Below are 26,106 nucleotides of genomic sequence, written 5' to 3' on the forward strand. Positions count from 1 at the left end.
TTGCACTATCTCATAATTAGTTTATTTATACTGTGGAATTGTATCCCACTGTAATAAAGCCTTACTCCTAAAATACTAAACATGGAATAAAATTATTTGGCATATACAATAGTGAGATCTTTCATAGGGCTAGGTCTACGCTGCAGGCTTTTTGTGCAAGAACAGCTGTTCTTGTGCAAAAACTTGCAGAGCATCTACACTGCACACATGTTCTTGCACAAGTAAATTTACAGTAAAGCATCAGAACAGAGGGCTTGTGCAAGAGTTATTCCTCTCCCCACAAGGAATACGCCCTCTTGTGCGAGAGCTCTTGCACAAGAGAGCTTATGCCTTATCCCAGGCCAGGAGCATTGGCCAGCTGAACAATGTGGCCCCAGAAACCTCCCCATGCTACAGCAGCTGGCCTGCCCCCTACTTTGCATGTCAGCCTATTCCCCAAACTTCACCCCCTGCCAAGCCACCAGTGTAGCAGGACACGGGGCAACACCGCCCAGTCTCAGAGGTACGTCCCAGACTCCCACACGGGCTTCCCAGGGCACGCCCACCCCAGCCCTTAAAAAGCCCACGTGTTGCACCCTCACGGGCTGCCCATTGCCTGCTCGGGCCTTCCCTCGCTCCGCCCCTCGCCCTTTATTGCCTCCCGCGCTGAGCTGCCCGCCAATCCCAGCGTGAGAAGTGGCCACTCGGCCCCGACCAGCCGCGCCCCGTCTGCTCCGGGAGCGCTGCCGCTGGAACTAGTGGCAGCCGGTGATTGGAGGCGCCCGCAGGCGGCCAATCGCGGGGAGGCAGCTCAGAGCAGGCGTGGAGCAGAAGCTCAGCCCCGCGCAGGGGACGGGGAGCGGGCTTGCAGGAGAGCGGCGAGGCACTGGCGGCGGAGGCGGTGCCATTAGCGGAGCGTGTGGCTGGTGCGTGCGAGGATGCGAGTCAGCAAAGTCTGCCTGCTGGTGCTGCTGCTGGGGCTGGCGCAGCTCGCTCTCTTAGCCCGCTGCCAGGAAGGAGGCGGGCAAGGTGGAGGTAAGCGGGCCAGGGGCGCTGCTGCAGTGCGGGGTTGTCCCCGGGGCTGGAGCATGCAAGGGAGGGGCAGGGCGTGGGGGGCATGCGGGTAATCTGGGGGGAAGGGAGGAAAGACAGGGGTTGCGGGGGGGGGCTGTTAAGGGAGGGGCAGGCGAGGGCTCCTCTGCAGGCGCTTCCCTAGGGGCAGGCACTGACTCCTTCCTGCGGCTTGTGCCGGGATTCCCTTCCCCTCCGCGCCTGCCTTCTGCCGGGGCTTCCCTTTCACCGCGCTTCCCCTCCTCCCGCCCTTCCCGCAGGGATTCAGGGCTCCTTTCCGCAACCCCCGCTCCGCCCGTGTGGCAGGGACGCCCCTGGGCTGGCGGAGAAGGAGGAGGGGGGTTGGGAACTCGCTGCTCACCCTGCTGTATTGGGAAAGGGGCTCTCACGGTGCTTGCGGACTCCTGTTGAGCTAGGGAGACTAGATTACAGCTACTGGAGGGGGAGGGAAGCAAAGGACGATCGGTGAGAAATCGAGGATGCGTTAAATGTTAAATAATGATAGAAATGGAAGAAAATTTTTGGAGGGGGGACAAGAGCACCTAGTGGATTACAGAAGGCAAAAGGGGTTTTTTTTTTAAGCTAAAATCTCTGGAAATAGTCGGTGGCAGTTGGAATCCTAAAGCTCCTCGGTTAAATGAGGGAAATGTCTTGTTAGATTATCTAAAGACTATTGAGCTGCTGTGCTAATTATCTAAAATTGCTACATCCCTTCTCATATTTATGAAACCCATTTCTTGCTTTTGATCAAATAGTCGTATTTCGGCAATGCAAATAAGAAGAGAATGCAAGCTAACTGTTCCCTATTTGTGCAAATATTGTTTATTCTTTCTTTATAGAGATGTATTCTGTAACCCGCTGCCTTGGTTTGCTCACTCTGAAAGTGTAAACGATAGTAAAGGTTAGAAATTCAAGAGACGTTAATCTCAATGCAGATGTCCACATAAGGCCTATTCATTTATTAAAGCACCAGTCTCTCAAATGAATACACATGGATGAACTGCACATTGATTTTAATAGCAGTGCAAGAGGTGTGTCTGTTGCAGGCTTGGGGCCTAAGAACTTTGGGGGAGGACAAGGCATCAGTTGAATACTCTCTGATAGGGTGAATTTCACTTCTAGGGTCTATTCCAACAAACACTTGTGAGTAAAGCCTGCTTGTGGGATTGGGTCTTTCACGAGCAATCCAAAGTAAACATGGTTTAAAAATAAGCCTGAATATATTTAATAACTTCTCTATCTTTAATCTTATTTTGGCTGAGGAAAAAGTATATTTTTCAATCTTTTTATGTTAATGTGACTAGAAGTAACTATTGCATATGATTTAAATGCCCTGGAAAATAATTCCAAATTGAAATGCTGGCAAAGTTAACTGGGCAGTGCCGCGAAATAACCTGTTTCTATAGATGAAGAATGTCTTGCTTCTTAATATGCAGCTCCTACTACATTAAAATGTTGGCGGTGAAGAAATTGTACCCTCCTAAACATATGTAGTGAACTTGAAACAAGTCTAAACCTCTAATCAAGTAGTTATGGTTGTTAGCCAAATGCAAATTATCTAAAAATTACCTCCCAAGTTAAGGAATTGTAGGAGGTAGAAAACAATTCATGAAGTTGTTTGGAGCAAGCTCAGGTGGGCTCTTCCCCAAAACCTTTTCTTGAACTTTATAATGACAGTTTAAAGCGGAGTTTGATTTTATAAAAATCCATCACAATTGGCCAGCTCTGCTGGCTAATTTTGTGGGGTCTTAATATTCTTATGAGGCTAGTACTTGTCTTAGGCTTTGAAAATAATTGCTTTGTCTTGCAGCTTGTTGTTCCTGTCTTGTGAAAAGGGTGAAATGAGGAGCTAGCACCCTCCGTATTCGCTGTCTGTTTCAGAATTAAAAGGAACACTTGAAGTACAGAGGATATCTACAAGCTCTGTATTCTGAGGGGGCTCCTACTTCAAAATAATATTCCGTAGCATTTTTGTTTTGCTGCATCTTAAGTGCCTGTGTCAACCATGCGTGTTTCCTCACTTCTAAAATTAGATGATGCAAAGTTGATTTGCATTAGAAATAATTTATAGTCTAGATTGAGCTGAGGGCATGAGATAAAATGGTATTTCACTTCCTTTAGAAACCTTATTTACGCACAAGTTAAAACAGTTTTCCTGTTTATCCACCAGGATGTTAGGCACTACATGTAGTTTTCTGGGACCAGAGCTTCTGAGATAATCACTTGGCCCCAATCCTGCAAATACTTGCTGAGATGAATAGTCCCATTGAACTTAATGAAAGTGCTTGAGTATAATATTACTCATGTGCATAAGCATTTACAGCAGAGTTGAGCAAAATACAGCCTGCACGCTGGATTCAACCTGCCATCACTCTCCAGGCACTAATGTCCCATGGCCCAGCAGGTAGCTTACGCGGGTGGCCCCGCATGCTACTTGAAGCAGCTGGTTGCTGGAGCAAGTGTGTCTGTGTGTGTAGCCCTTGGGGAAGAGAGGCAGCTGGGCTGGAGAGACCCCACCACCCCAACCCACCCACAGGGTCCTGGTTAACCTGTTAAATGGGATGCTTAACATTCCATTTAACCAGTTAACTTTAACTGGAATTTTACATCCCCACCCTAAACACCTGCCCCAGGTCAGAACCCCTTCCTACTCTCCATCTTCCTCCCAGACGGAGTACCTCAATCGTTTGCTTGGGCTCCTTCCTGCAAATTCATTCCCAGACCTTACACTCCACACCATTTAAAATATAAGAAAAGTGTGACCTGTAATCACTTATCAAGTTCTTGGCATGGCCCCCCTGCAAAAATTATTGTCCACCTCTGATTTACAGGATCAGAGCCTTTAGGGCAACACAGCTACAGGTTGTACCTCCCTCCTCTGGCACCCTTGCGACCTGACTGGTCCCGAACAAGAGGATTTGCTGAACAAGGGGAGGTCTCTCCCAACATGGCCTGTTCTGCCCCTGCCTAGGGCTCCAGCTGAGCCCTGCTGCGGCTTCTGGGACTCTGGCCACTGCTGCACCCCGCTCCTTCAATGTAGGGCTCCTGGCTTAGTCACGCCCCTGCTCCTGAGGCTCACCCTCCTTATCCATGGCAACCTGCTGGACCGCAGTCCTGCTTAAGGGAAGTACAATTTCTACTAAGGTTCTCCAGCTTTTCTATATGAGTATCAGGAGAACTTGACTATACTCTCCCACAGTATACTTTCCCTGTTTTACTACTTATTTTGAACAGTAATCAAGAGACACATTTTCTCTTTCATATGAAGCTTCTATCCATGCTGCTTGACTGCTCACCTAAACAGTTGCTGAGGTCAGCTTTCAGAATGCAGCCACCGTACTGTTTATTTCCCTATTACCTGCAGTGTGTTTTTAAACCAACATCTCAGGATGAAATCCTGGTCCTATTGAAGTCAGAGAGACTCTTGCCATTGCCTTCAATGAGGCCAGAATTTTGCTCTCAGCCTGCATGATGGGTGTAAAGCGGGGCCGCTCAACTTTGAAAGCCCCAGAGGCCGCAATGATACAGTACATGCCGAGGGCGGCAACTTAAGTATGGCTGCATATGCATGCAAATATATATATGCAAATAGCTTCTTTTACACAATGCCCAGGTGCTCCTGGCACCTCCTCCCTGGAGGCTAGAAATGCTGATACTCGATACCCATCTGTTCCAACCAGCCCATCCACTTGCGTCTTTTAGTGCTTGCCCCACCTGGGAGATTCCTTGCTGTTGTAGAGCGTATTCCCAGTGGAGGCCATGTTCAAAGGATCCCACCCATGAGCTGCATGTTGAGCCCTGCGTAAACCCAAACTGCTCTGTGGGCCACAAACACATGGGCCTCGTGTCTCACAGGCTGCGTGTTGAATAGCCCTGGTGTAGAGTACAGTACCACGCTGCCAATATCAAAGACTTTTTACATGTGAATTGGGGGCTTATTTTCCTCTGATATGCAGTAGCGTAATAGTACAACTTCATATGCCTAATACCCTTCATCTGTGGACCACAAATTATTTTACGGATGTTAGTTAATTCTCATAAAACCCTTGTGAGGTAAGTAATGTTCCTCCCATTTAGCAATTTAGGAAGGTAGTGACAATTGAATCCAAGAATGGAAGCAGGACCATCGGTATAGAAAAGATTATGAATGACTGTTTCTCTTAAGAGCTATAGGCTTTGTAATGATAACAAGTGATGCGAAAACTCAAGGACCTAATAGCATGAGCATGAATGAACTGTAAGAATTTAGAACATACTACATTGCAAGAGAGAATCCTCCAAAGGTGAATGTTTCTGGGAGAACAAAGACAAAATATCTAACACTGAGTGTTCTTCCCTCATTTCCTTTGCATGTGCATATTTACTTTGGAGCTAGGCCCAAGCTCCAAAGTTCAGATTTGAATCCAAAACTCAACTGCCTCAGAGTCAAAGGGAGTCTGGTGCAGATTCATGATCTTAGAGATGGTCAGTTATGAAGTTTGCATCTAGATCCAGAAATAATTAGTAATTGGATCCAGGGTTTTGGTGTGAGTCTATAAATAATGTGAGTTACATATAATATTTGCATAACAGGGATGCAAACTTCTGGACAAAAATATGCATGAAGATCATCCACTTGCATCCAGAACTTGGAATGAATGTTCTGGTATGTTTCTTAAGACCTGTGGTAAAGTTGGAGCAATAATTTACTTTCTTGAAATTCTATCCTCTTTGTGCTCAGTTCCCACTGAAGTGATCAGGAGTTGCCCATTTTCAAGGCATAGAACGTAGCCCTCAAGACCTGATGAATTTTCTGGTCACATGGTGTGACTGTGTGAGGTTTTATTTTAAACAAAATGTAAGTGCCTTGTAAATTTCTTTCAGGAAGCTTAAAGATAGACACAAATTTGCTTATAGGCATTTCTCTTTTTCCTTCCACACAGACTTCTGTCTTTATATGCAAATATTGATTTGCTATTTCTGTAATTTCAGTTGTAGTTGCTCAATACGCTGGCCTCATTCTGTAACGTTCAGAGCACCTGACTCTTAAATATGTAAATCTGTAATTTAAAGTTTCATCTGCTGGGTTGTGTGTGTAAGCGGTTGTTTTTGCATCACATCTCTAGCAGGTCTTATTCTTCTGAAACTGACAGCAGAGTTGAAGATAGTCAAAGTCATTCAAAGAATCAAAGACACTAGTGATACCAGAGGCAAAAGTGGATAGACCCTACCAGCAAATGTATATGTCTATGCTTGAAAGTGCAAAATGTAGCTTGATTTAAATTTGATTTTTTTAAAGCAATTCTTCTTTATCACTGAAACAAAAGACACTGAAGTTGCTAACAGCTTTCTGAATGGTATCCCCCATGCCTTAGCAATCCATCCACTGACTTTGATCTTTATCTACTCAGGTTTAGCACCCTTTCTCCTGATACTTTATGTATAGAGGTAAGGGGGTGGGCGACAGAGCATCTTCCTCTTTACTCTTCCCCGCTCTCTCTCCCCTCTCCCCCCCCCCCCCCCCGCCCTTCCCTTCTCCTATTTATTTCGAGTTTTCTTATCCTCTAGTCATAACTCCGGTCAGCTGAAGAAATGGGCTGTGCCCATAAAAGCTCACTATACCATCTACATGTTTTGTTAGTCTATAAAGTGCTACCAGACCATTTTCTTGCTGTTTTTCTTTTTGTAAGTCAGCTTACCTTATAAAAAAGATATATTCTTATTGATTGAAACAATCACTAAAATTAAACCATTAAATTAGTACATCTTTTTGCTATATAGGAAGGTACACTAACTTAAGCAACCATATATTTTAATATTATGTTAGAAGAAAGTCTATATATTGCTCATTTTCTCGATAATTAACTTTTTATCTTGGTTTGTGTCCAGCTGCAGTAGGATGGTAACTTTGCATTTAAATTCTAAAGTGCATACAATTTATTTTTATTAAACCAAACATTTTGACTACAATTAAACGATTTCTTAAACTGAGATCAATTGTAGTCAATGAATTTTAAATTACTTCAGGTCAGCCTTGGATTTTCAAAGACTGAGGAAAAGTAACTAGAATGCAAGTCCCTGCTTGTCAAATTATCTCAAATGAGTCTCCTAAGTTACATAGACAGGACTATTGTGCCATATTTATAAAGCCTGATCTCAAAAGTTAGCTTGTCCTGGATTCTTTCTTCATATAGAAAAGCAGCCTTAAAGCTTTTGGTAGAAGCACATTGATTCTGTGTATTTATTTTCATTGAAATATTTTGAGAGAATAAGTTTAGGCCTTTAACATGCTTTGTATTCACTTCAGATGTCATTTTAAACATCTAGTTTAAACATAAGGTTCTCTCTTTAAATATAAAGAACAAAATCAGAAGAATCTCGGTGGTCACTTCTCTTCCATGGATATGATGTGCCACTGATAATGAAGTAAATGGAGCAAGGGAATGAAGTAGTGTAATAATGTCAGCAGTGTAGTAGCCTACTCAAGGAGTACTTCTATAGAAAGCTATCAATATTCACTAATCGCAGAAGCTGCGGTAAAAGTAGACCCCCATTTAATAGATTAGCAGGACTAGACTAGGATTCTTTGTTACTGATGCAAAACGTCCGTGATTTTGTGAGTTCATTTTGTACAGGCAATATTCTGGCATTTAACTCTGTGCTTGACTTGTAACCTAAATGGTGTTGAATGGCTGTAAGTAAATAACGGTGCAAAGCAGAGTCCGTTGGTTAGTGACAAGCCTAGGAGTCCTGAACTGGCTTCCCGTTTCAGCCATAGAATTTCATTGTGATCTGAAAAATCAAGTTTTCAGTGACTTTTTCAAAAAATGATGAGCGCACTCAACTTCCATTGTGGTCTGTGGGAGTGGAGCACCTCTGAGGAACAATCTCTTAGGACCTGCCTTTTTTTAAGCTTGTTGCTCGCTGGCAGCCTTTGTTTATTGGAAATGTTGGAAGTAACTCTGATAATCCAAGCCTTTGCTCTTCTTTCTCTTTCCCTATTGATAAAATGGGTATGAGATCTTCATTTGCTCAGGATGCTTAGAGCAGCAGTTCTCAAACTTTTTGGAGCCCTTTACATGCTTAAAAATGTATGCGGCGCTCCAGCGGTCCACTGATTATATGTGTTGTATCTATCGATGTTTTCAGTTTGTCAACCTCGTGGAGCCCCCTGGAGATGTCTCGCGGAGCCCTGCGGCTCTGTGGAGCACACTTTGAGAAACACCGGCTTAGAGAGATCTTTAAGATCTGTGTATAGAAAAGCTTTGGAAATACAAAGTAATAACAGACTTTTAAAGTGCATTGTCCAGTTTTAAAATCATGTTTGCAGATGAAACAGTCAGTGTTGATTAAAGACACTTAATCTGCACCCAGATGTCTGTTACTGTATGATAGATAACCTCTGCAAACCTTCTGGGTCTTGCAAGCACTCATTTTACCAGAAACTGTGGTATCAGATATCCTTTAAAGCTGAATGTTAATTAAAAGTAACACACAACTATCTAAAACACAAATTGCTTTGGGGCTGAGGGGCTGTTAAAAATAAGAGAAACTGAGATGCATCACTTTTCCCTGTGGTGAAACTTGCCTCTTGTGGCCTAGAAACTACAGTAAACTTCCAATAATCCGGCACCTTTAGGACCCGGGGGTGCCAGGTTATCCAATTTGCTGGACTATTGGAAGGGGGGGGCTATGAGGGGTCGGGGTGGGGGGCAGGATGCCACCCCAGACCCCTCATAGCCCCCCCTTCCGGTAGTCCGGCTCTGCCCCAGGCGTCCCTGATTCAGCTGCTGCTGGTCAGTTTCAGCAGCGGCTGAATCTGGGACACCTGCAGCAGAGCAGCTGGAGTGCTGCTGGGTTGGTCCGGTAGCGCCGACCCTTGGTGTGGCGGGACCAACCCGGCAGCACCCCAGCTGCTTTTGGGGATGCTTGGGGCAGAGAAGCTGGGGTGCTGCCGGGTTGGTCCCGCAACGCCACTCCTCGGTGCTACTGGACCAACCCGGCAGCACCCCAGCTGCTCTGCCCCAGGTGTACCCAAGTCAGCTGCTGCTGAAACTGATCAGGGGCTGATTCCAGGAATCTGGTGCAGAGCAGCTCTGCCTCTGGCTTCCTGGAGTCAGCTGCTGGTCAGTTTCAGCAGCGGCTGAATCCAGATGCCTGGGACAGAGCAGCTGGGGCACTGCCAGGTTGGTCTGGTAGCTCCAACCCTTGGCGCGGCGAGACCAACCCGGCAGCATCCCAACTGCTCTGTCCCAGGTGTACCCAAGTCAGCTGCTGCTGAAACTGATCAGGGGCTGATTCCAGGAAGCTGGTGCAGAGCAGCTCTGCCTCTGGCTTCCAGGAGTTAGCTGCTGATCAGTATCAGCAGCGGCTGAATTGGGGACAGCTGGGGTACAGCCGGGTTGGTCCCGCAGCCCCGAGGGGCAGCGCTACCGGACCAACCTGGCAGCACCCACCTGCTCTGCCCCCAGCTTTCCCGATTCAGCTGCTGGTCAGTTTTAGCAGCGGCTGAATCGGAAGTTGGGGGCAGAGCAGCTCCAATGGTCCAGCTGCCCGGAGCACTTCTGGGTTCCTGATGGTGCCGGACCATCATATGCCGGACATCGGAGTTTTACTGTACTGTTCTCTGGTACATTGTTACATTGTTGAAAATCCAAGTAACTTCAGAGTAATTCATTTGATGTCAGTGGACTTACATCAGGATAACTGAAAAACAACTTGATCGATTATTAGTCTCCATTCCTTTGCCCATTACCTATCACGTGTTTCTTTATTCCTGGATGCACGAACTTTAAATGAAGTCTGAACATTTTTCCTAGCCTGGAATCCTGCCCTGAACAGATTAGTTTGGCTAAACATCTTTCTTGTCTTAATACGTGCTGATCTTTTTTACAAGCTGACTGCACATTCATCACTTTGTGGGTGAGGAAATTAATAATATATATTTTGTAAATAATGGAGTTCTGCAGTGGCAGTGCTTTTTCCTGCAGGTAATAAGAGCTTTGGCTTTATTAGTGCTTGTTCTATAAAACAAACTCCCTGAAAATTCTTCAATAGGGCCTGTTTTTTCTTGAATGATATCAATGTTATCTGATGCTGGTGTGGTGACTTTTTTTTTTTTAAACCATTAGGTGGCTTTTTAATGAGGGGCCATCTTGAATTCCAAACCAAGAGGTGAATGTGGCAGTGGAAGTAAAACTATACAAACCAAAGCTAGGAGGACCTTTACCCAGAATTGAAGTGCTGCTTTCTCCCTCTTCTATCAAATACCTATAAATGGGAGGGCTATTTGTAAGTTCTGTAGCCTGAATAATGGTTGCCTCCTGAAACGATATTTATACAAGGAGGAAACACTTCAAATAAATTCACTCTGATAATAGCATGCCAAATAAATGCAGAATAATAAAATGATAGAAACTGTAATGTTGGAGATGGTATATTGCCTATTTATCCTGTTTCTGCCAGCTTCATAATCACAGTTCATTATCTACCCTCAGTGTAAATCCAAGCAAACGCCTTAATTTCATTATATACCCAGACTAGTGATCTCAGTCTCTTGCTCTTTTCCATCATTGTTAAACACGGTCAGGTAATTCAAATCCAAAATCAAAAGATTCACAGAATTTTATTACTTCTGGGTCATCTAAAAGGATTTCCACATAAATGAAAGGATTGACAGCTGAGGATACCTGTGCAGAAGCCAGGCTGTGATGTGTGCAACATAATGTCTTTGAAACCATTGTATCTAAATAAAATCTCCAAGATATGGTGAGCTTGGAGGGTGTCCATCTTATTATAAGAAAAAAAAAATCTTGTCTTGAAGACTCTCCTCAACTAAGAACCAGAAAGTGGAACTGACTAGTCTAATTTCAGGAAGTCATTAAGCGAATGCAAGAATAAAATCAGTTTCTCATACTTTGGGAAAAATTTAATTAAGAATAATTGCACTCACCCACTGCAACCTCTCCATGTACAGGCAGTCCCCGGGTTACATACAAGATAGGGACTGTAGGTTTGTTCTTAAGTTGAATCTGTATGTAAGTCAGAACTGGCGTCCATATTCAGCCGCTGTTGAAACTGATCAGTTTCAACAGCGGCTGAATCTGGATGCCAGTTCTGACTTACATACAGATTCAACCTAAGAACCCCAGGCGTCCCCAAGTCAGCTGCTGCTGAAACTGATCAGTGGCTGATTCCAGGAAGCCGGGGGCAGAGCAACTGTGCCTCGGGCTTACTGTAGTCAGCCGCTGGTCAGTTTCAGCAGCGGCTGACTTGGGGACGCCTGGGGCAGAGCAGCTGGGGTGCTGCTGGGTTGGTCCAGTAGCGCCGAGGAGCGGCACTGCGGGACCAACCCAGCAGCGCCCCAGCTGCTCTACCCCAGGCGTCGTGGGCAGAAAAGCCTGGTCTGCTGGGGGGGAGGGGGCACTAGCTGTGCCCCCCCCTCCCCCCCACCAGACCAGGGAGAAGGGGAGCAGCTTTTCTCGCCCCGGAGAACGCGGGCGGCGGGACCGCGGCTCATCTGGGCGTCCCGCCGCTCCTGTTCTCCGGGGCGAGAAAAGCCCTGTTCGTAACTGCAGATCCGACATAAGTCGATCCGCGTAACTCAGGGACTGCCTGTAGTATTAAAGACTTAGATCCTATTTTATGCATCTTCCATGCCCCTCTCTACCTGGCTAGTTCTTTGTGTCTTTCTCCCTCCAAGGAGACATGCTGCACACTTGGGGAAATGCTGATATTAATATTCATATTTGCTTTACTCGTTTTTTATGTGTTGAGTAGCAGAACAGTTGTGTTGTCATTTAACATATGATCCTCATTGGCATCTGAGTTAGCATCCATTGAAATCCAGAGGGCACTGCACACTTGAGCTATTGTTCTGGGCTCCCTGCGCAAACTGGCAGTCATAGCTGCATTGGTTACGCTCCGATCATATTCTGAAAGGGGTTTTATTTTTTATTTTTGTAAGTGCAATTTTCAACCAGTCATGTTGCTTTATCACTAAACTTAAATCAACCCAATCTTGTATTTTTTCGACTTTTCTAGAATCTGTTACAAAAGAGGATGCCGACGATGATGATGACGACGACGATGAAGATGACGATGAAGATGATGATTCCGAAATTAAAGAAGAAAATGGCGTCATAGTTCTGAATGATGCAAATTTTGATACCTTTGTTGCAGACAAAGATACTGTGCTATTGGAGTTCTATGCACCATGGTAGGTTTGAAACTTGCAGCATTTCTGTACCCCTTATTTCCTGGATGGGATAGGTCTAAGGTTCAAGCCTTCCATTAAATATTTTCCTCAGGAGTTGCATTTATTTTAATGTGCATATTTCAGCTGGGTTTGTGACCCATTGATGACTTTCAGTTGACAGATTTGTCACTTGCTGCTTAATTACAAACAAATCTACATAGCCAGTAAGGCACAGCCTAGAACAGGGGTGGGGAACCTTTTTTGGGGTCAAGAGCTTTACACAAGTGAGAAGCAACCAAAAAAAACCCTCACTCATGTGTCCCTGATGGAGAAGGAGAAAGACACTGCCCACGTTTCACTTGCACACCAGCTTAGGGGAGCCCAGCCTAGTAGATTTTGTGTTGCAGCCCCGCAGTACCACTGTGGGCTCCCTGATGCAGAGGGGCCTGACACTCAGGGGGCCAGATTCATCCCCTGAGCCTGAGGTTTCCCCACCCCAGCCTAGAATAAGGTGGGATATTTTATGGCATGATTGCAGGCGGGAGTCGGGGACATCGGGAAGCATTCTGCTCCTAGGAGATAGAACTCTTCCCCAGCATAGTCTAGGAGTATGCTTGTCACTACAACCTATGTATGAACTGCAGACTGTTCTCCTGATGCTGGCCATACTAAGGTGGAACCAGGTCTCTGTCTCAGAGCACTGTGTATCTCTGAGGAAGTGCAGACAGCTTTTCTGACCACCAGTGTTGCAATTGTGCCTGATTCTGAGGCAGGTCACGTGGGAGAAAAAAAGAAAGAGAAGGCCCCTTGCATCCTCCCTGCTCCACACCCATAATTCAGCCTAACATCAGAAAAGGGAATTGTGACCCTGACTCTTAGTTACATCCTTAATGTGTCTGGAGTTGGGACTAAATTGGGAGGCAAAAGCAGCTTCAGATTAACTTAGTCTCTAGTTGCCTATATTCCAAAGACAAGCAGGGTTCCACTGTTACTAGGTGCAGCCGGGCTTTGCTTCCTTTGGTACTCCATGGCCCCAAAAAGCAGAAAGTAGCCATAATGGAGTGCGCTCTGGCCAACCCATGATCATCCCCCTCCATTTCGGTCTGGGTCTGTACACCAGTGCTTCTCTGGTTGGGGAGCAATTTGTTCAAGAAGATTGACGGAAGACCGTTTCTGCCCACTGTAAGGCCACTTGACATTGCTGGAACAGTGTAAATAGGGATACAGTATAACTAAAAATTGACACACACACACCCCTTCATGTCTACACTCTTAAGTTTCATGCACCTCTCCATCCAATTCTGCAGATACTGAGTTTACATTGGTGTAACTCATGTACACTCTCAGGAGTTGTCCTGAATTTACATAATACAACAGGAAAGAGAATATAGGCCAGTATATTTAATGTAGTGCATTGTACATCACAAACAGTAAAAGGGAAAACATGGAAACAGAAACTGTGTGTTGGCAAGATGCAGAATTAAGCAACACACAAGTTTCCTAAAGCAATTCTGTGTGACTTTCTTTTTTAAAACTGCAATTTATCAATGTATTAGCATAAAAGCAGCCAAGGAAATTAAATGCAACACCTCCCCTTTTTTTAAATGAGATGGTCTTCACTTAATGTTAACGTTAGACAAATTGTCCCAATTAACACCAAGATGAACGTATTTAATGTATGTTGGCTTCCATGCTATAGTATCTGAACAGAATCTGGAAGAGTTAACTTTTTTCACCTGCCCTTAATGTTATGACTGATTTAAGATTTCCCTGTGTAAATAGCACTATCACTTTCTCTGTAACCTAGAATGTCTCAGTAGTCCTAGCCCTTGTATGGATTTCTGAGATGGCCAGACAGAGTGTGTACATTGATGTCTTGGGTGGATGGGACTCTGTTTGTTCGGCTCCTTTTATTTCTTCCTTAAGTTTATAACCTCCAGCTGAATATGCTTAGTTGTGATCTCCTTTTCTCTCTCTCCTCCTCTCTCCGCCCCCCCTCCCCTCCCCCCCGCACACTGTTATTGGTTGTGTCTTTGTTTCCCTGCCACAGTCATTACCAAGACTTCAGTGGGGTTGGGATTTCACCCCAAGTCTTTAATGTTGGTAACATCTATGCCAGGATTCACAATTAGTTGCTTCTGCTGTAGCCTTATTCAAATAGTGGGCTGCAGTTTTTAAAATGTCGTGGTTGGTGGTCCCTTAAATAGCTGAATGAATCTTGCTTAAACTTTCTGAAACTTCCCTTCAGTCTTGCCATCTAAAAATACATTACAGTAAGAGTTAAATAATACTAATAAGACTTGTCATGCTGGATCAGACCATCAATTCATTTAGTCGTCCCCATCTCTTCTGCTCTTTTCATACAAGAGCAGTCTTCTGACAACTTGATCACCAAAAGTTGGCTGTTGCATTCTTTTGGGGGGGCCCACATGCACAGCAATTTACAGAACTGTTTACTGTATTGACTGGTCTTCCATTTGTTTGGTGTTTGTTTTTTGTGGGGGGGCTTTCCCTCTCTTTGCCACTACATTCTAAAATCATTTGGTGTGCTAAATAGCGCGCTCGCTCTCTCTCTCTCTCTCTCTCACATATATATATCCTGCTTCACCTAAAAGGGGGTTCACATTTTTTTTTTTTTTTTTTTTTTTTTTAAACCCAAGCAACTTCTTAAGAAGTATTTGCAACTCATGAAGTGGCCTGGTCCTTTTCCATCCGACATAGAGGAAACTCACTTCTCTTCCTTGCCTCATCCCAACTTAATGTGTGACCTTGCGGATCATAAGGACAAATCCTATCAAGATTCCTAGGCTGTGACCAAAAAACATGAGAACTGCTGATTGGAAATGTTAGGGGTTTAGGACTTTGACTGGTGGTGAATGGAAATTATAATGCACAGTATTAATATCTGTAGAGCTTTTCTTCCTCTATAGTGAGGCGGGGCAATGGTCTAAGTCTATCTTGTGATAACCACTGTCACTGTAAGAACTGTCATGGTTGTGAAGAGAAGCAGCAAACTATTAAAAATATAGTTGGACACTACTTTGTCTAGTCTAGATCTGACATCATGGCAAGAAAAATAGCATGTTAATTCTGAGGTCGACTTGTGTAACACTGTGTGGAAATGCAGAGTAGCAAAATATACCTTCAGATTCATGACGCTGAATTTACAGGTGTGGACACTGCAAGCAGTTTGCTCCAGAATATGAAAAGATAGCCAAGACTTTGAAGGAAAATGATCCTCCCATTCCAGTTGCTAAAATAGATGCTACTGCAGCCACTGCTGTGGCAGGTCGTTTTGATGTTAGCGGCTACCCAACCATCAAGATTCTGAAGAAGGGGCAGACAGTTGATTATGATGGATCCCGAACAGAAGATGGTAAGATTGAACTCTGAGTTTAATGCAGTGAAATGAAAGGAAGGATGAAGTAGTATCTTACTACATGCTGTACAAAAGATCAGGGATTTAAAAAGCTGTACTTGTATGTTCCTAAGCAAACACCACCTTCATTTCAGTTCTCTTTTAAGTGGATGTTAAAGCCAAGGTTTTTTTAGGGTTTTTTGAACAGCTTCATGTTACAATATAGCTTCACCAGGTAATGTGTGTCTGGTGCCTGAAGGATCCCTTCCCTCCCCCCCCCTCCCCCCCCCCCCCCCCCCCGCGCACATAACGTTTACTAACATAGAATATCACTACTTTAACAGCCAAATGACTATCTTTCATGCTTTGAGAGAGGCCAGCCAACAAGAGTGTCAGGATTGATATATTGGCAATAGATGTGACATTGCTATTTGACACTTAATGAGATGTTACTATACTTCAGTCTAGGCTAAGAGAAAAGTTGTCTTCAAGAACTGTCATTCCAAAATCTTTAATAAGAAAAGAAGACCCTGAAATAACTTGTTGCAATGTACTGTACCTATGCTCTGTAAATCTGGAGGAGCATGAGTTTTAAAATACTGACTTTTTTTTATTTATTGCTTGCCTTTTTGTTGCATCCATTAACAAAGAAGTAAGGTACTAAAGGAGCCCAAGCAAGAAGGGGTGTAGTTAGGATTAGAATTCAGGAGTTCTTTGGTCCTAGCCATTTGCTCAGTCCGAGCTAATACTCACTCCGAGCTAATACTCAATCACTCAGTCTCAAATTCTTGGTGATCTCATATCTTCCTTACAGTTTGTCACTGTAGCACTGGGAAAGATACAATTGGCATAGCTATGCAGAATTATGAACTCTTGTATTGTATTATCTTTCAGCGATTGTGGCTAAAGTCAAAGAAGTTTCTGATCCAAATTGGACCCCTCCGCCGGAAGCTACCTTGGTGTTGACCAAAGAGAACTTTGATGAAGTAGTGAATGATGCTGACATAATACTGGTGGAGTTCTATGCCCCATGGTAAGACAATGTACATTTCTCCTCTTTCACAGAGGTGGCATGGCCATGAAACTGTAACGGATGGGTAGCTTTGGGCTCTCACCTCTTAGGCTTAGTTTTCCTATAAACCAGTCCCTTCCTTAGAATGGTATTCAGTTTCAAATGAGTTGTGTATTTAAATAGGAATGCTACTTGTGCCAGACTTGAACTTTTTAAAGACCTCTTTCTCATGAGGGCAGAGTTATCAGTGGAGTAAGCAACACATAGTGCAGTCAAACACTGTGCAAATATCTATAGTTCTAACATGCATTTCTGACTCTTATCAGCCCTCTTACTCCAGTCCTGCGCTTCTGAGAAAGTTAACTGCTGTTGTGGGTTTGGGCGGGGGGGAGATCCCACACATGCTATGGCAAAATCATTGGTCATTTTAAACTCAACTGAATCCATTGCTAAGATCTAGTTCTCAGCAGGTGAAAAGCTAAAAGAGAAATGCTGTGCAACTTGAATCACTGAGATATTCCATATTTAATAGTCTGAGACCATGCTGTGATGTGGCTAATACTAGGACATGTACAGCCTTCATTAAGAAAACACCTCTCTGAAGAGTCACTGGGGGAGGGGGAGTTAAGAATTTAACATCTTTATTTCCCATTCTGGAAGTGTGAATTGCCCTACTTCTCATGCTCAGAGGTAAACACATTCTGGTTATCCCCTACAAATCCCCTCTTTTCCCCTCCTTTTAGGTGTGGACATTGCAAAAGGCTCGCTCCAGAATATGAGAGAGCTGCCCAGGAGCTCAGCAAACGCACGCCCCCCATTTCTCTAGCTAAAGTAGATGCCATTGCTGAAACAGATCTCGCAAAGAAGTTTGATGTCTCTGGCTATCCAACTCTGAAAATCTTCCGCAAGGGCAAGCCTTTTGACTACAATGGCCCTCGAGAAAAATATGGTAATGGGTCTTACTGTTTTGAGTTAGAATTGGGAGATGGAGGGATGGGTGGACCACAAACATTTAAAAGTAAAAGGAATCTTGTGTACATAATGCTGTGGTGCAGTTGGAATCATAGGACATGAAAACTGCATTCTCTCCTTTGCCTAGGCTAACAGGCTTGATTGAATCTCCTAGAATCTTGGGTCTTGTAGCACCTTTTCACATGTGAGAAGTCAAATCAGTTAACTAAAATATGTTAATCTAGGCATTGCCCAGGTCCTTCAGGACAGGGTCCTGGCAGCGTAGCAGGTGCAGGACTTAGGGCAGACCCTTAGGGGAAAAGGGATAGGAGGATGGGGACGTGTGAGCAAGGATAAGGATGGGGAGTGAGGAGTAGGGATGTAAAAAGCCATTTTTAAAAATATAACCATGTAACTGCTAAAAAATCATAGCAGTTACATGCTTTATACTGCAGGTCCTACAGTGAAGCTTCTTGGGGAGCTAGTGTGTAACCTGCTGTGGGAGGGCTGGGTCTGCTACAGAAAGGGGCTATTCCAGAGGGCCCCATGGGGCTTGAGCAAGCCCCTGCCCGGGGCAGGCGAGGAGTTGCTCCGGCCCTTACTGGTTAACTGGAGCACCTCACCCATTGAGGGTGAGGCTTACCAGTTAACCATTACATCCCTAGTAGAGGGGGCTTGGGGGGGGGAATTCATTCAGCACAGGTCTCTTCTCCTCTCCCCCTTCCCCCTGCACACCCTGGCCACTAGCTCCACCCCCTAGCACCGTAACCAAGGGCTGGGAGGGAAGAAGAGGGTTGGGGCAGGAGGGCTATTTACTCAGTGTTCTGGGAAGTAAGATGTAGGGATGTGAAGGACTAGTCGACTATCTGATACACAAATGCTTTTCCGATAGTCGACTAATAGCTTCCCCCCTGCTTGCTGCCTCTTTCACAAAGAGGTAGCGGGGGGGTAGGATGTGGGAGGAGGGGGGGAGAGAAAGGGGTACTTCAAAGCGGTGTCCCCAGGCTGCATGTGATGTGGAGCCCGAAATCACCTTGGGACTCTCCCATTGACCCTGGACTCCATGTAGCGCTGCCGCTTTGAAACGCTACGGGGAGCCCGACATCAGGTTGCATGCAGCGTTTCAAAGCACCAGTGCCACAGGGAGCCCGGGGTCAGCTGGGGAGTTCCCAGCTGATCCCAAGCTCCATGCAGCACTTTTGCCTTTGAAGTGTAGCAACAGCCCTAGGACTGTTGCTACATTTCAAAGGCGGAGGTGCCCTATCGACTAATGGAATAGTCCATGCAAAATGCATAGACTATTCCGTTAATCAATTAGTTGATATTTAACATCCCTAGTAATATGGCCACTCCCTTGGTGGCCCCCAATGGACACTCTGCAGGATAGGTCTCCCCTGTAGGCTCACTGCCCCAATGGCCACTCTTGTATTGCGTCCCTCTAAACAGCAGCCCTTCCCTTCACATGTTATGGAAAACTGTCCTTTTCCCAGGACTTCCAGATATCCTGGCATAACCAAACCCTGACCTTGCTTACATTAGGAGAAAAGGAAGCTTTTCTATTAGGGATGTCAACGTGTTGACGACTACACACATTCCCCACTCTTAGTATCTACCTGAGGGGGATAGAGAGGCAGCAGTGTGGAGGGTGAGGGGGGGCAGGCAGGAGCTGATACGTGCTGTGAGCTAGCTTTCAAGCTGTCTCCCCGCGCATGCCAGCTCTGTGGACCTGCTCCTGCCTGCTACCCCATGCAGATCAAGAGGCAGCAGCGCAGGGTACCAGGGGGCTCCCAGAGTGGGGTGGAGAGTGTACTGGCTGCCAGCTCCGCCCCTGGGGACTATTGGGATAGTCATGTAACTGCTAAAATTTCCTGTGGTTACATGACTATTCAATTACACTCTTAACATCCCTACTTTATACCAAATTTGCTGGTCCTAGCTTGTACTGTTGAGGAAGAGTTCTTGAGTTCTGCATCGGAGACAGCAGTGGGGGGGGGGGGGGGGCCGAGAGTGGGACAGATGGCTCCAGAGGAGTCATTTCCACCTTGTGTAAACATGTATCTGCTGACACTTTCAGTAGTTACACATTTACCTAAATAAATTCATTTTAATATCCCTAATCTTTACAAGATTTAGATTGTTACGGGGCAGAATACCTACACTGTGCTTTCAAGTAAAACTTCTGAATAACGTTTTCATTTTTTTTTTTTTTTTTTTTTTTTTTTTTGGTGCCAGGTATTGTTGATTACATGATTGAGCAGGCTGGTCCTCCATCCAAACAGATTCAGGCTATCAAACAGGTCCAAGAATTTTTGAAGGATGGTGATGATGTCATCATCATTGGAATATTCAGTGGAGAGATGGACAAAGTCTACCAGCTGTACCAAGATGCTGGTAAAGTATTTTTTTAAGTGTTCTTCCATGGCTTCCTGATGGGAAGTGTTCACACATTTTTTGCTTTGGGTTGAATTTTTACTTTAGCTTTTCAGCATATCTTTGATCCTTAGGAAACTAGCTGACTTCTCAGAGGCCTTCTTAAGGCTAGCTATTTTGTGATTGTTTGGGACAACTTTAGGGTGTGTAGGTGGGGTACGGAGGGAAGCTGTCCCCCGCACTGGTGATTTCAAAAGGGCCCTGGATCCTTTAAATCAGAGCTGCAGTGATGTGCAGTGCAACACGGCATGCTCCAGGCAGCTCTGAGGGCTGGCTCCTCCCTTTCAAACAAGGCCCCTCCCCTTCTGGGAGCATAAAGCCAGATCCCCCACACACTGCTTGCCCAGGTCCCTGGGCACTCTGGGGATGTTCATTGTGCCAGTGAAGGAGTCAGGATTTCAGTCTGCTGGTAGCTAAAGTACTCTTAAGACTCTTGAGAGAAACTAGTCCTGACCTCTCCGCATGCTTGCATGTTCAATATGACACTTGCCTATGCTCCTCGAATAGGGAGCCAGCAGGGAAAAATCGGGCTACATGGCTGCAGCAACAAGCCAGGCCAGATAGTGGGAGAGAAGGTGACACGGGACCAATAGTATGAGATTGTGGAGAGGCAAGGCTGGTAGCTGAGAGGTAATTCAGGAGTTAGGATATATGAATACTTGGTGGAAGCAGTGGAAAGTCAAAGCCAGAGTGGTGGGAAAGGTCTCATTTTCTTCAGGGAAGGCAGGAGAAGCTTAGGGAAGAGGGGCTCTATCTTGAAGGCTAGGGATAGAAGAGAAGGGGAAGTGTTGTGTGTCTTTTCAGTCCCCCAGTGGAAATCTTTGAGCCCTCAAAAGCTTCAGAGGGGTAGCAGAGTTAATCTGTAACTGGAAAAACTTAAACAACAAATAGTCTTGCAGCACCTTAAAGACTAACAAAACGTGTAGATGGTATCATGAGCTTTCATAGAAGTGAGTTGTGCCCACGAAAGCTCATATCACCATCTACATGTTTTGTTAGTCTTTAAGGTGCTGCAAGACTATTGACTGACAACTCAGTCTTCAGTGGTCCAGAAGGGAGTGCGGTTTTTAACTGTAGAAGAGGCCAACTGTTACTGCTTGTATCCCTCTAGTGGACACAGACCTCTCTTGAACCAGTCTTGGCATCCACCTGAGAGGATAGAGAACAGCAAGATATTCCCTTTTTCCTCTCCCTGTGCAGAGCTTGCTCATTAATTCTTACTGCTCTGATGACGTGCATGGCAGTGCAGCTTGATGATTAATCTGGCCATTTCAACACCACAAACTGCTCCATAGTCCCATATATGGGAAAGCACCATAGAATCATAGCACCATAGAGCTGGAAGAGACCTCAGACTGTCATCAAGTCCAGCCCCCTGCTCTAGGCAGGACCAATCCCAGCTAAATCAACCTGGCAAGGGCTTTGTCGAGCCCTGGCAAGGGCTTTGTCGAGCCGAGACTTAAACACCTCTAGGGATGGAGACTCCACTATTTCCCTAGGTAAACCATTCCAGTGCTTCACTACCATTGAAGTAGTGAAATAGTTTTTCCTAATATCCAACCTGGACCTCTCCTACCACAACTTGAGACCATTGCTCCTTGTTCTGCCATCTGTCACTACTGAGAACAGCCTCTCTCCATCCTCTGTGGAACCTCCCTTTAGGAAGTTGAAGGCCACTCACTCTTCACTTCTGCAGACTAAACAGACCCAACTCCCTCAGTATCTCCTCATAAGTCATATGCTCCAGCCACCTAATCATTTTGGCTGCCCTCCGTTGGACCCTCTCTAATGTGTCCACATCCTTTTTGTAGTGTGGGCCCAGAACTGGACACACTACTCCAGATGTGGCCTCACCAGAGCCGAATAAAGGGGAATAATGACATCTCTGGATCTGCTGGCAATGCTCCTCTTAATGCAACCTAATACGCCATTAGCCTTCTTGGCTACAAGGGCACACTGTTGACTCATATTCAGCTTCTCATCCACTGTAACCCCCAGGTCCCTTTCTGCAGAACTACTACTTAACTGGTTGGTCCCCAGCTTGTAACTGTGCTTGGGATTCTTCTGTCCCAAGTGCAGGACTCTGCACTTGTCCTTGTTGAACCTCATCAGATTTCCTGTGGCCCAATCCTCCAGTTTGTCTAAGTCACTCTGGACCCTATTTCTGCCCTTGAGCATATCTACCTCTCCCCCTAGCTTAGTGTCATCCGCAAACTTGCTGAGGGTGCAATCCATCCCCTCATCCAGGTCATTAATAAAGATATTGAACAAAACTGGTCCTAGAACCGAACCTTGGGGCACGCCGCTAGAAACCGACCGCCATTCTGACATCGAGCCGTTGATCACTACCTGCTGGGCCCGTCCTTCTAGCCATCTTTCTATCCATCTTACTGTCCATTTATCCAATCCACATTCCCTTAACTTGCTGGCAAGAATATTGTGGGAGACCGTATCTAAAGCCTTGCTAAAGTCAAGGTATATCACATCCACTGACTTTCCCACATCTACAGAGCCAGTTACCTTATCATAGAAGCTAATCAGATTGGTCAGGCATGACTTTCCCTTTGTGAATCTATGCTGACTATTCCTAATCACTTTCCTCTCTTCCAAGTGCCTCAAAATGGATTCCTTAAGGATCCCTTCCATGATTTTTCCAGGAACTGAAGTAAGACTGACAGGCCTATAGTTTCCTGGATCGTCCTTCTTCCCTTTTTTTGAAGATGGGCACTACATTTGCCTTTTTTCCAATCATCCGGGATTTCTCCCGACCTCCATGTCTTTTCAAAGATAATGACCAAAGGCTCCTCAATGACACTTGCCAACTCCCTCAGTACCCTCGGATGCATTAAGTCCGGACCCATGGATTTGCGTACGTTTAGCTTTTCTAAATACTTCCTAAGCTGTTCTTTACCCACCAAGGGCTGTTCATCTTCATCCCATTTTGCATCACTTAGCGCATTAGTCTGGGAGCCCACCTTGTCCGTGAATACAGAGGCAAAGAAAGCATTGAGTACTTCAGCTTTCCCCACATCATCTGTCACTAGGTTACCTCCTTCATCCAGTAGGGGCCGCACACCCTCTCTGATCATCTTCTTGTTAACATGCCTGTAGAAATATTACTTTGAAAGGTTGGTATTCCAAAATATTAAAATAAATCCACTATCTGAAGTTGCTCAAGGTTTTGGAATACGAGAATAAATTTCAGGGGAGATTTCAGTTGAGGTGCATGCTAAACTTATCTCCACCTTATGTGTGGAAATACAGTAATATCTGATCCAGTATAAAGTTTGGTCTCTGTGATGCCACTCCTTTCCAAATCTTGGGCAAAGGGAGAACTGCCTCAAACCCTATGATTAAAATCCTTTAACTCTCGTATATCTACACTTGCAATTGAGATGATCAGGGATGTGAATAGCCGTGTGTAACAAAGTTATGTGCTTTAACTCCCATGTGTGGATTCTCATAGACTTTAAGGTCAGAAGGGACCATTGTGATCATCTAATCCAGGGTTTCCCAACCTATGGGTTGTGACCCAAATATGGGTTGCCATTACACTTCAAAAGGGTCGCCAAGTGTCTCCCCAGGTGGCTCTGCCTCTTCTTCTCCCCCCATTTTTGAGTTGCTGTGGGTCATCAAATCTTCCTGAATTGTCAAAATGGGTCCCCATCTGTAAAAGGTTGGGAAGCATTGATCTAGTCTCACCTCCTGCACGTTTTCAGGCCAGTCTGTCCCACCCTCTTCTATAATAGACCCAAACCTCTGCCTAAGTAAAACATGATTGGAGAACTTTGGTTAAAGACTTCACGTTACAGAGACTTCATCATGTACACTAGTTTTAGTTCATGCTGCAACAGGCTTAAAAGTTCCTAGTCTAAATTAAGGTAATACCATTGAAGATAGTTAAATGAATGCAAATTAAGAACCTCTAAATTTATGTATGCAGTGTCCACACAGGAATTGCAGCGCAGCACTTTGGTATACCCTGCTTTTCACACCATCATAGTCTGAACTGCAAGGCAATGTCAACAAAACTACTGCGCCTGACAGCTTTTGTTACTAATGATTTTTTTCTCCCAAAACTTAATTTCTCAGCTAATGGCTTAAGAGAAGATTACAAGTTCCACCACACCTTCAGCAATGAGATTGCAAAGTTCTTGAAAGTGACTCCTGGAAAACTAGTGGTCATGCAACCTGAAAAATTTCAATCAAAAGATGAGCCCAAAATGAATGTTTTGGATCTTAAAGTGAGTAGTTTTCTAGGCTACTAGCAAAAATGAAGTCTGTTTTCTATCTATCAGCAGTTTACATTCTCCAGTTTCTGTTAATAATCCTCTACGTTTAGATATTTATTTAAGATTACAAAGGCTTAATTAAAGCCTCTGAGTCAGGCTTCACTGTTACTTTGTTTTGAGTTTGGTTTTAGATACAATGGGCCTAACTTGTCCTAATTCTGGCTTTATTATGGTCTGACTCCACTTACCTAAGTGGAGCTACCCCTTACTTTCACTGATGTGAGGAGAGAATGGAACCAGCTTTTTTGCTTCCTAAAATGGCATAGAATTACTCTTTGTGCCTTTTCCATCTCCACAGACTGAGATCAAACAGAACAAGTAAATAACTTCTCTATGTTCAAGGACATCAGGGATTTATTGTGTATGATTTATAATTCAGGCAGTCCCTGAGTTACGCAGATCCGACTTACGTCGGATACGTACTTACGAACGGCTTTGCTCCGCATCTCCCTGGTTTGCTGGGGCCGCGTCTCGCTGGTCTGGTGGGGGGGCTGAATCTGGATGCCTGGGACAGAGCAGCTGGGGCGCTGCTGGGTAGGTCCCCGCAGCGCCGCACCTCAGCACTGTGGGGACCAACCCGGCAGCACCCCAGCTGCTCTACTCCAGGTGTCCCCAAGTCAGCTGCTGCTGAAACTGATCAGCGGCTGATTCCAGGAAGCCCAGGGCAGAGCAACTCTGCCTCGGGCTTCCTGTAGTCAGCCGCTGGTCAGTTTCAGCATCAGCTGAATCTGGATGCCAGTTCTGACTTACATACAAATACAACTTAAGAACAAACCTACAGTCCCTACCTTGCATGTAACCTGGGGACTGCCTGGACAAAATACATCTATTAAAATAATCAATTTCAAGTTGTATATTTCTAAGTAAGTGCAGCACTCTTTTTACTTCAAACAGGATTCTACTGAAGGATCTGAAATAAAAGATCACGTGGTAAAACATGCTTTGCCGCTAGTTGGTCATCGCAAGACCTCCAATGATGCAAAGAGATATGCTAAGCGACCTCTAGTGGTTGTCTACTATACTGTAGACTTCAGTTTTGATTATCGTGTTGGTGAGTTTAACTTTAGTGGTCTTCCCCCAAAATAATTGCCTTTAGGGGAAAAATGAACAGGGGCAGGGGGGTGGAGTCCCACTTTGGGGAGGCTAGTCCCAGCTTCACCATTCTCCACCGCCACCTAGAGAAGCCCTGAGCATCCCTCATCCCCATACACTGAAGGGTGGCCCCAGGCCTGTCATGCCTCTGCTTCCCAAACCAAAGTCGTCATGAGGGAAAACCATGACTTGGAAGATATTTGCATGGAAGCTCTGGGACAGCTGAGGAGGTTCAACAGTAATCTCTGGAGTCCAGAGGGATTACTGATAAACCCAGGAAGCTAAAGAACACTGAAACTTTCATGGGGCATAATAAAGCAAAAGCTTTGCCGCCAAACTTGGAGACTGGAGATCCATGAGCCATGGTGGAGCCTCTCGTGGCCTATTGTATCCACCACCAGTGTTCCTGCTAAGATTTTTCCCATCCATGAGCCGAGTGAGTTTTGTCTTGTGCACCAATATTTAGGTCATGTGTGCTTGTTTGGATGTGTGGCACCCACTAATTACTAACAAAATTACACACACATTTTATATATTTATTTTTTTTAAATTAATGATGTAAGAAAAAATACTAAAACAATTGATATTAACAAGGTGCCTGGCCCTGTACCCATCCACCCTGAAAACCACCCGTTTGCTGGCTCCTGTCCCGAACATGCACTGTGCCCCAATCAGAATCTCACACAGACAGCTAGTACCTGGATGGGCCTGGCTAACTGCCTACCCTCACACACACACACACACA

At 45.1% G+C, this 26,106-nt stretch overlaps 1 protein-coding gene across 1 annotated transcript in view; it reads left to right on the forward strand.

The window, feature by feature from the left end:
- The first annotated feature begins 664 nt into the window (after window positions 1-664).
- Window positions 665-26,106, forward strand: part of PDIA4 (protein disulfide isomerase family A member 4) — a 29,240-nt gene continuing 3,798 nt past the window's right edge. Inside the window, exons 1-8 of the mRNA XM_075921704.2 lie at window positions 665-1,014; window positions 12,073-12,247; window positions 15,397-15,602; window positions 16,479-16,617; window positions 17,340-17,545; window positions 19,780-19,938; window positions 24,070-24,221; window positions 25,164-25,320. Coding sequence (XP_075777819.1) covers window positions 918-1,014; window positions 12,073-12,247; window positions 15,397-15,602; window positions 16,479-16,617; window positions 17,340-17,545; window positions 19,780-19,938; window positions 24,070-24,221; window positions 25,164-25,320 — 1,291 coding nt within the window. The 5' untranslated portion in view covers window positions 665-917. The remainder of the gene's footprint in view (window positions 1,015-12,072; window positions 12,248-15,396; window positions 15,603-16,478; window positions 16,618-17,339; window positions 17,546-19,779; window positions 19,939-24,069; window positions 24,222-25,163; window positions 25,321-26,106) is intronic.

Source organism: Pelodiscus sinensis, chromosome 2 (genome assembly GCF_052426305.1).
Source record: "Pelodiscus sinensis isolate ZL-2025 chromosome 2, ASM5242630v1, whole genome shotgun sequence".
Taxonomy (NCBI): Eukaryota; Metazoa; Chordata; order Testudines; family Trionychidae; genus Pelodiscus; species Pelodiscus sinensis.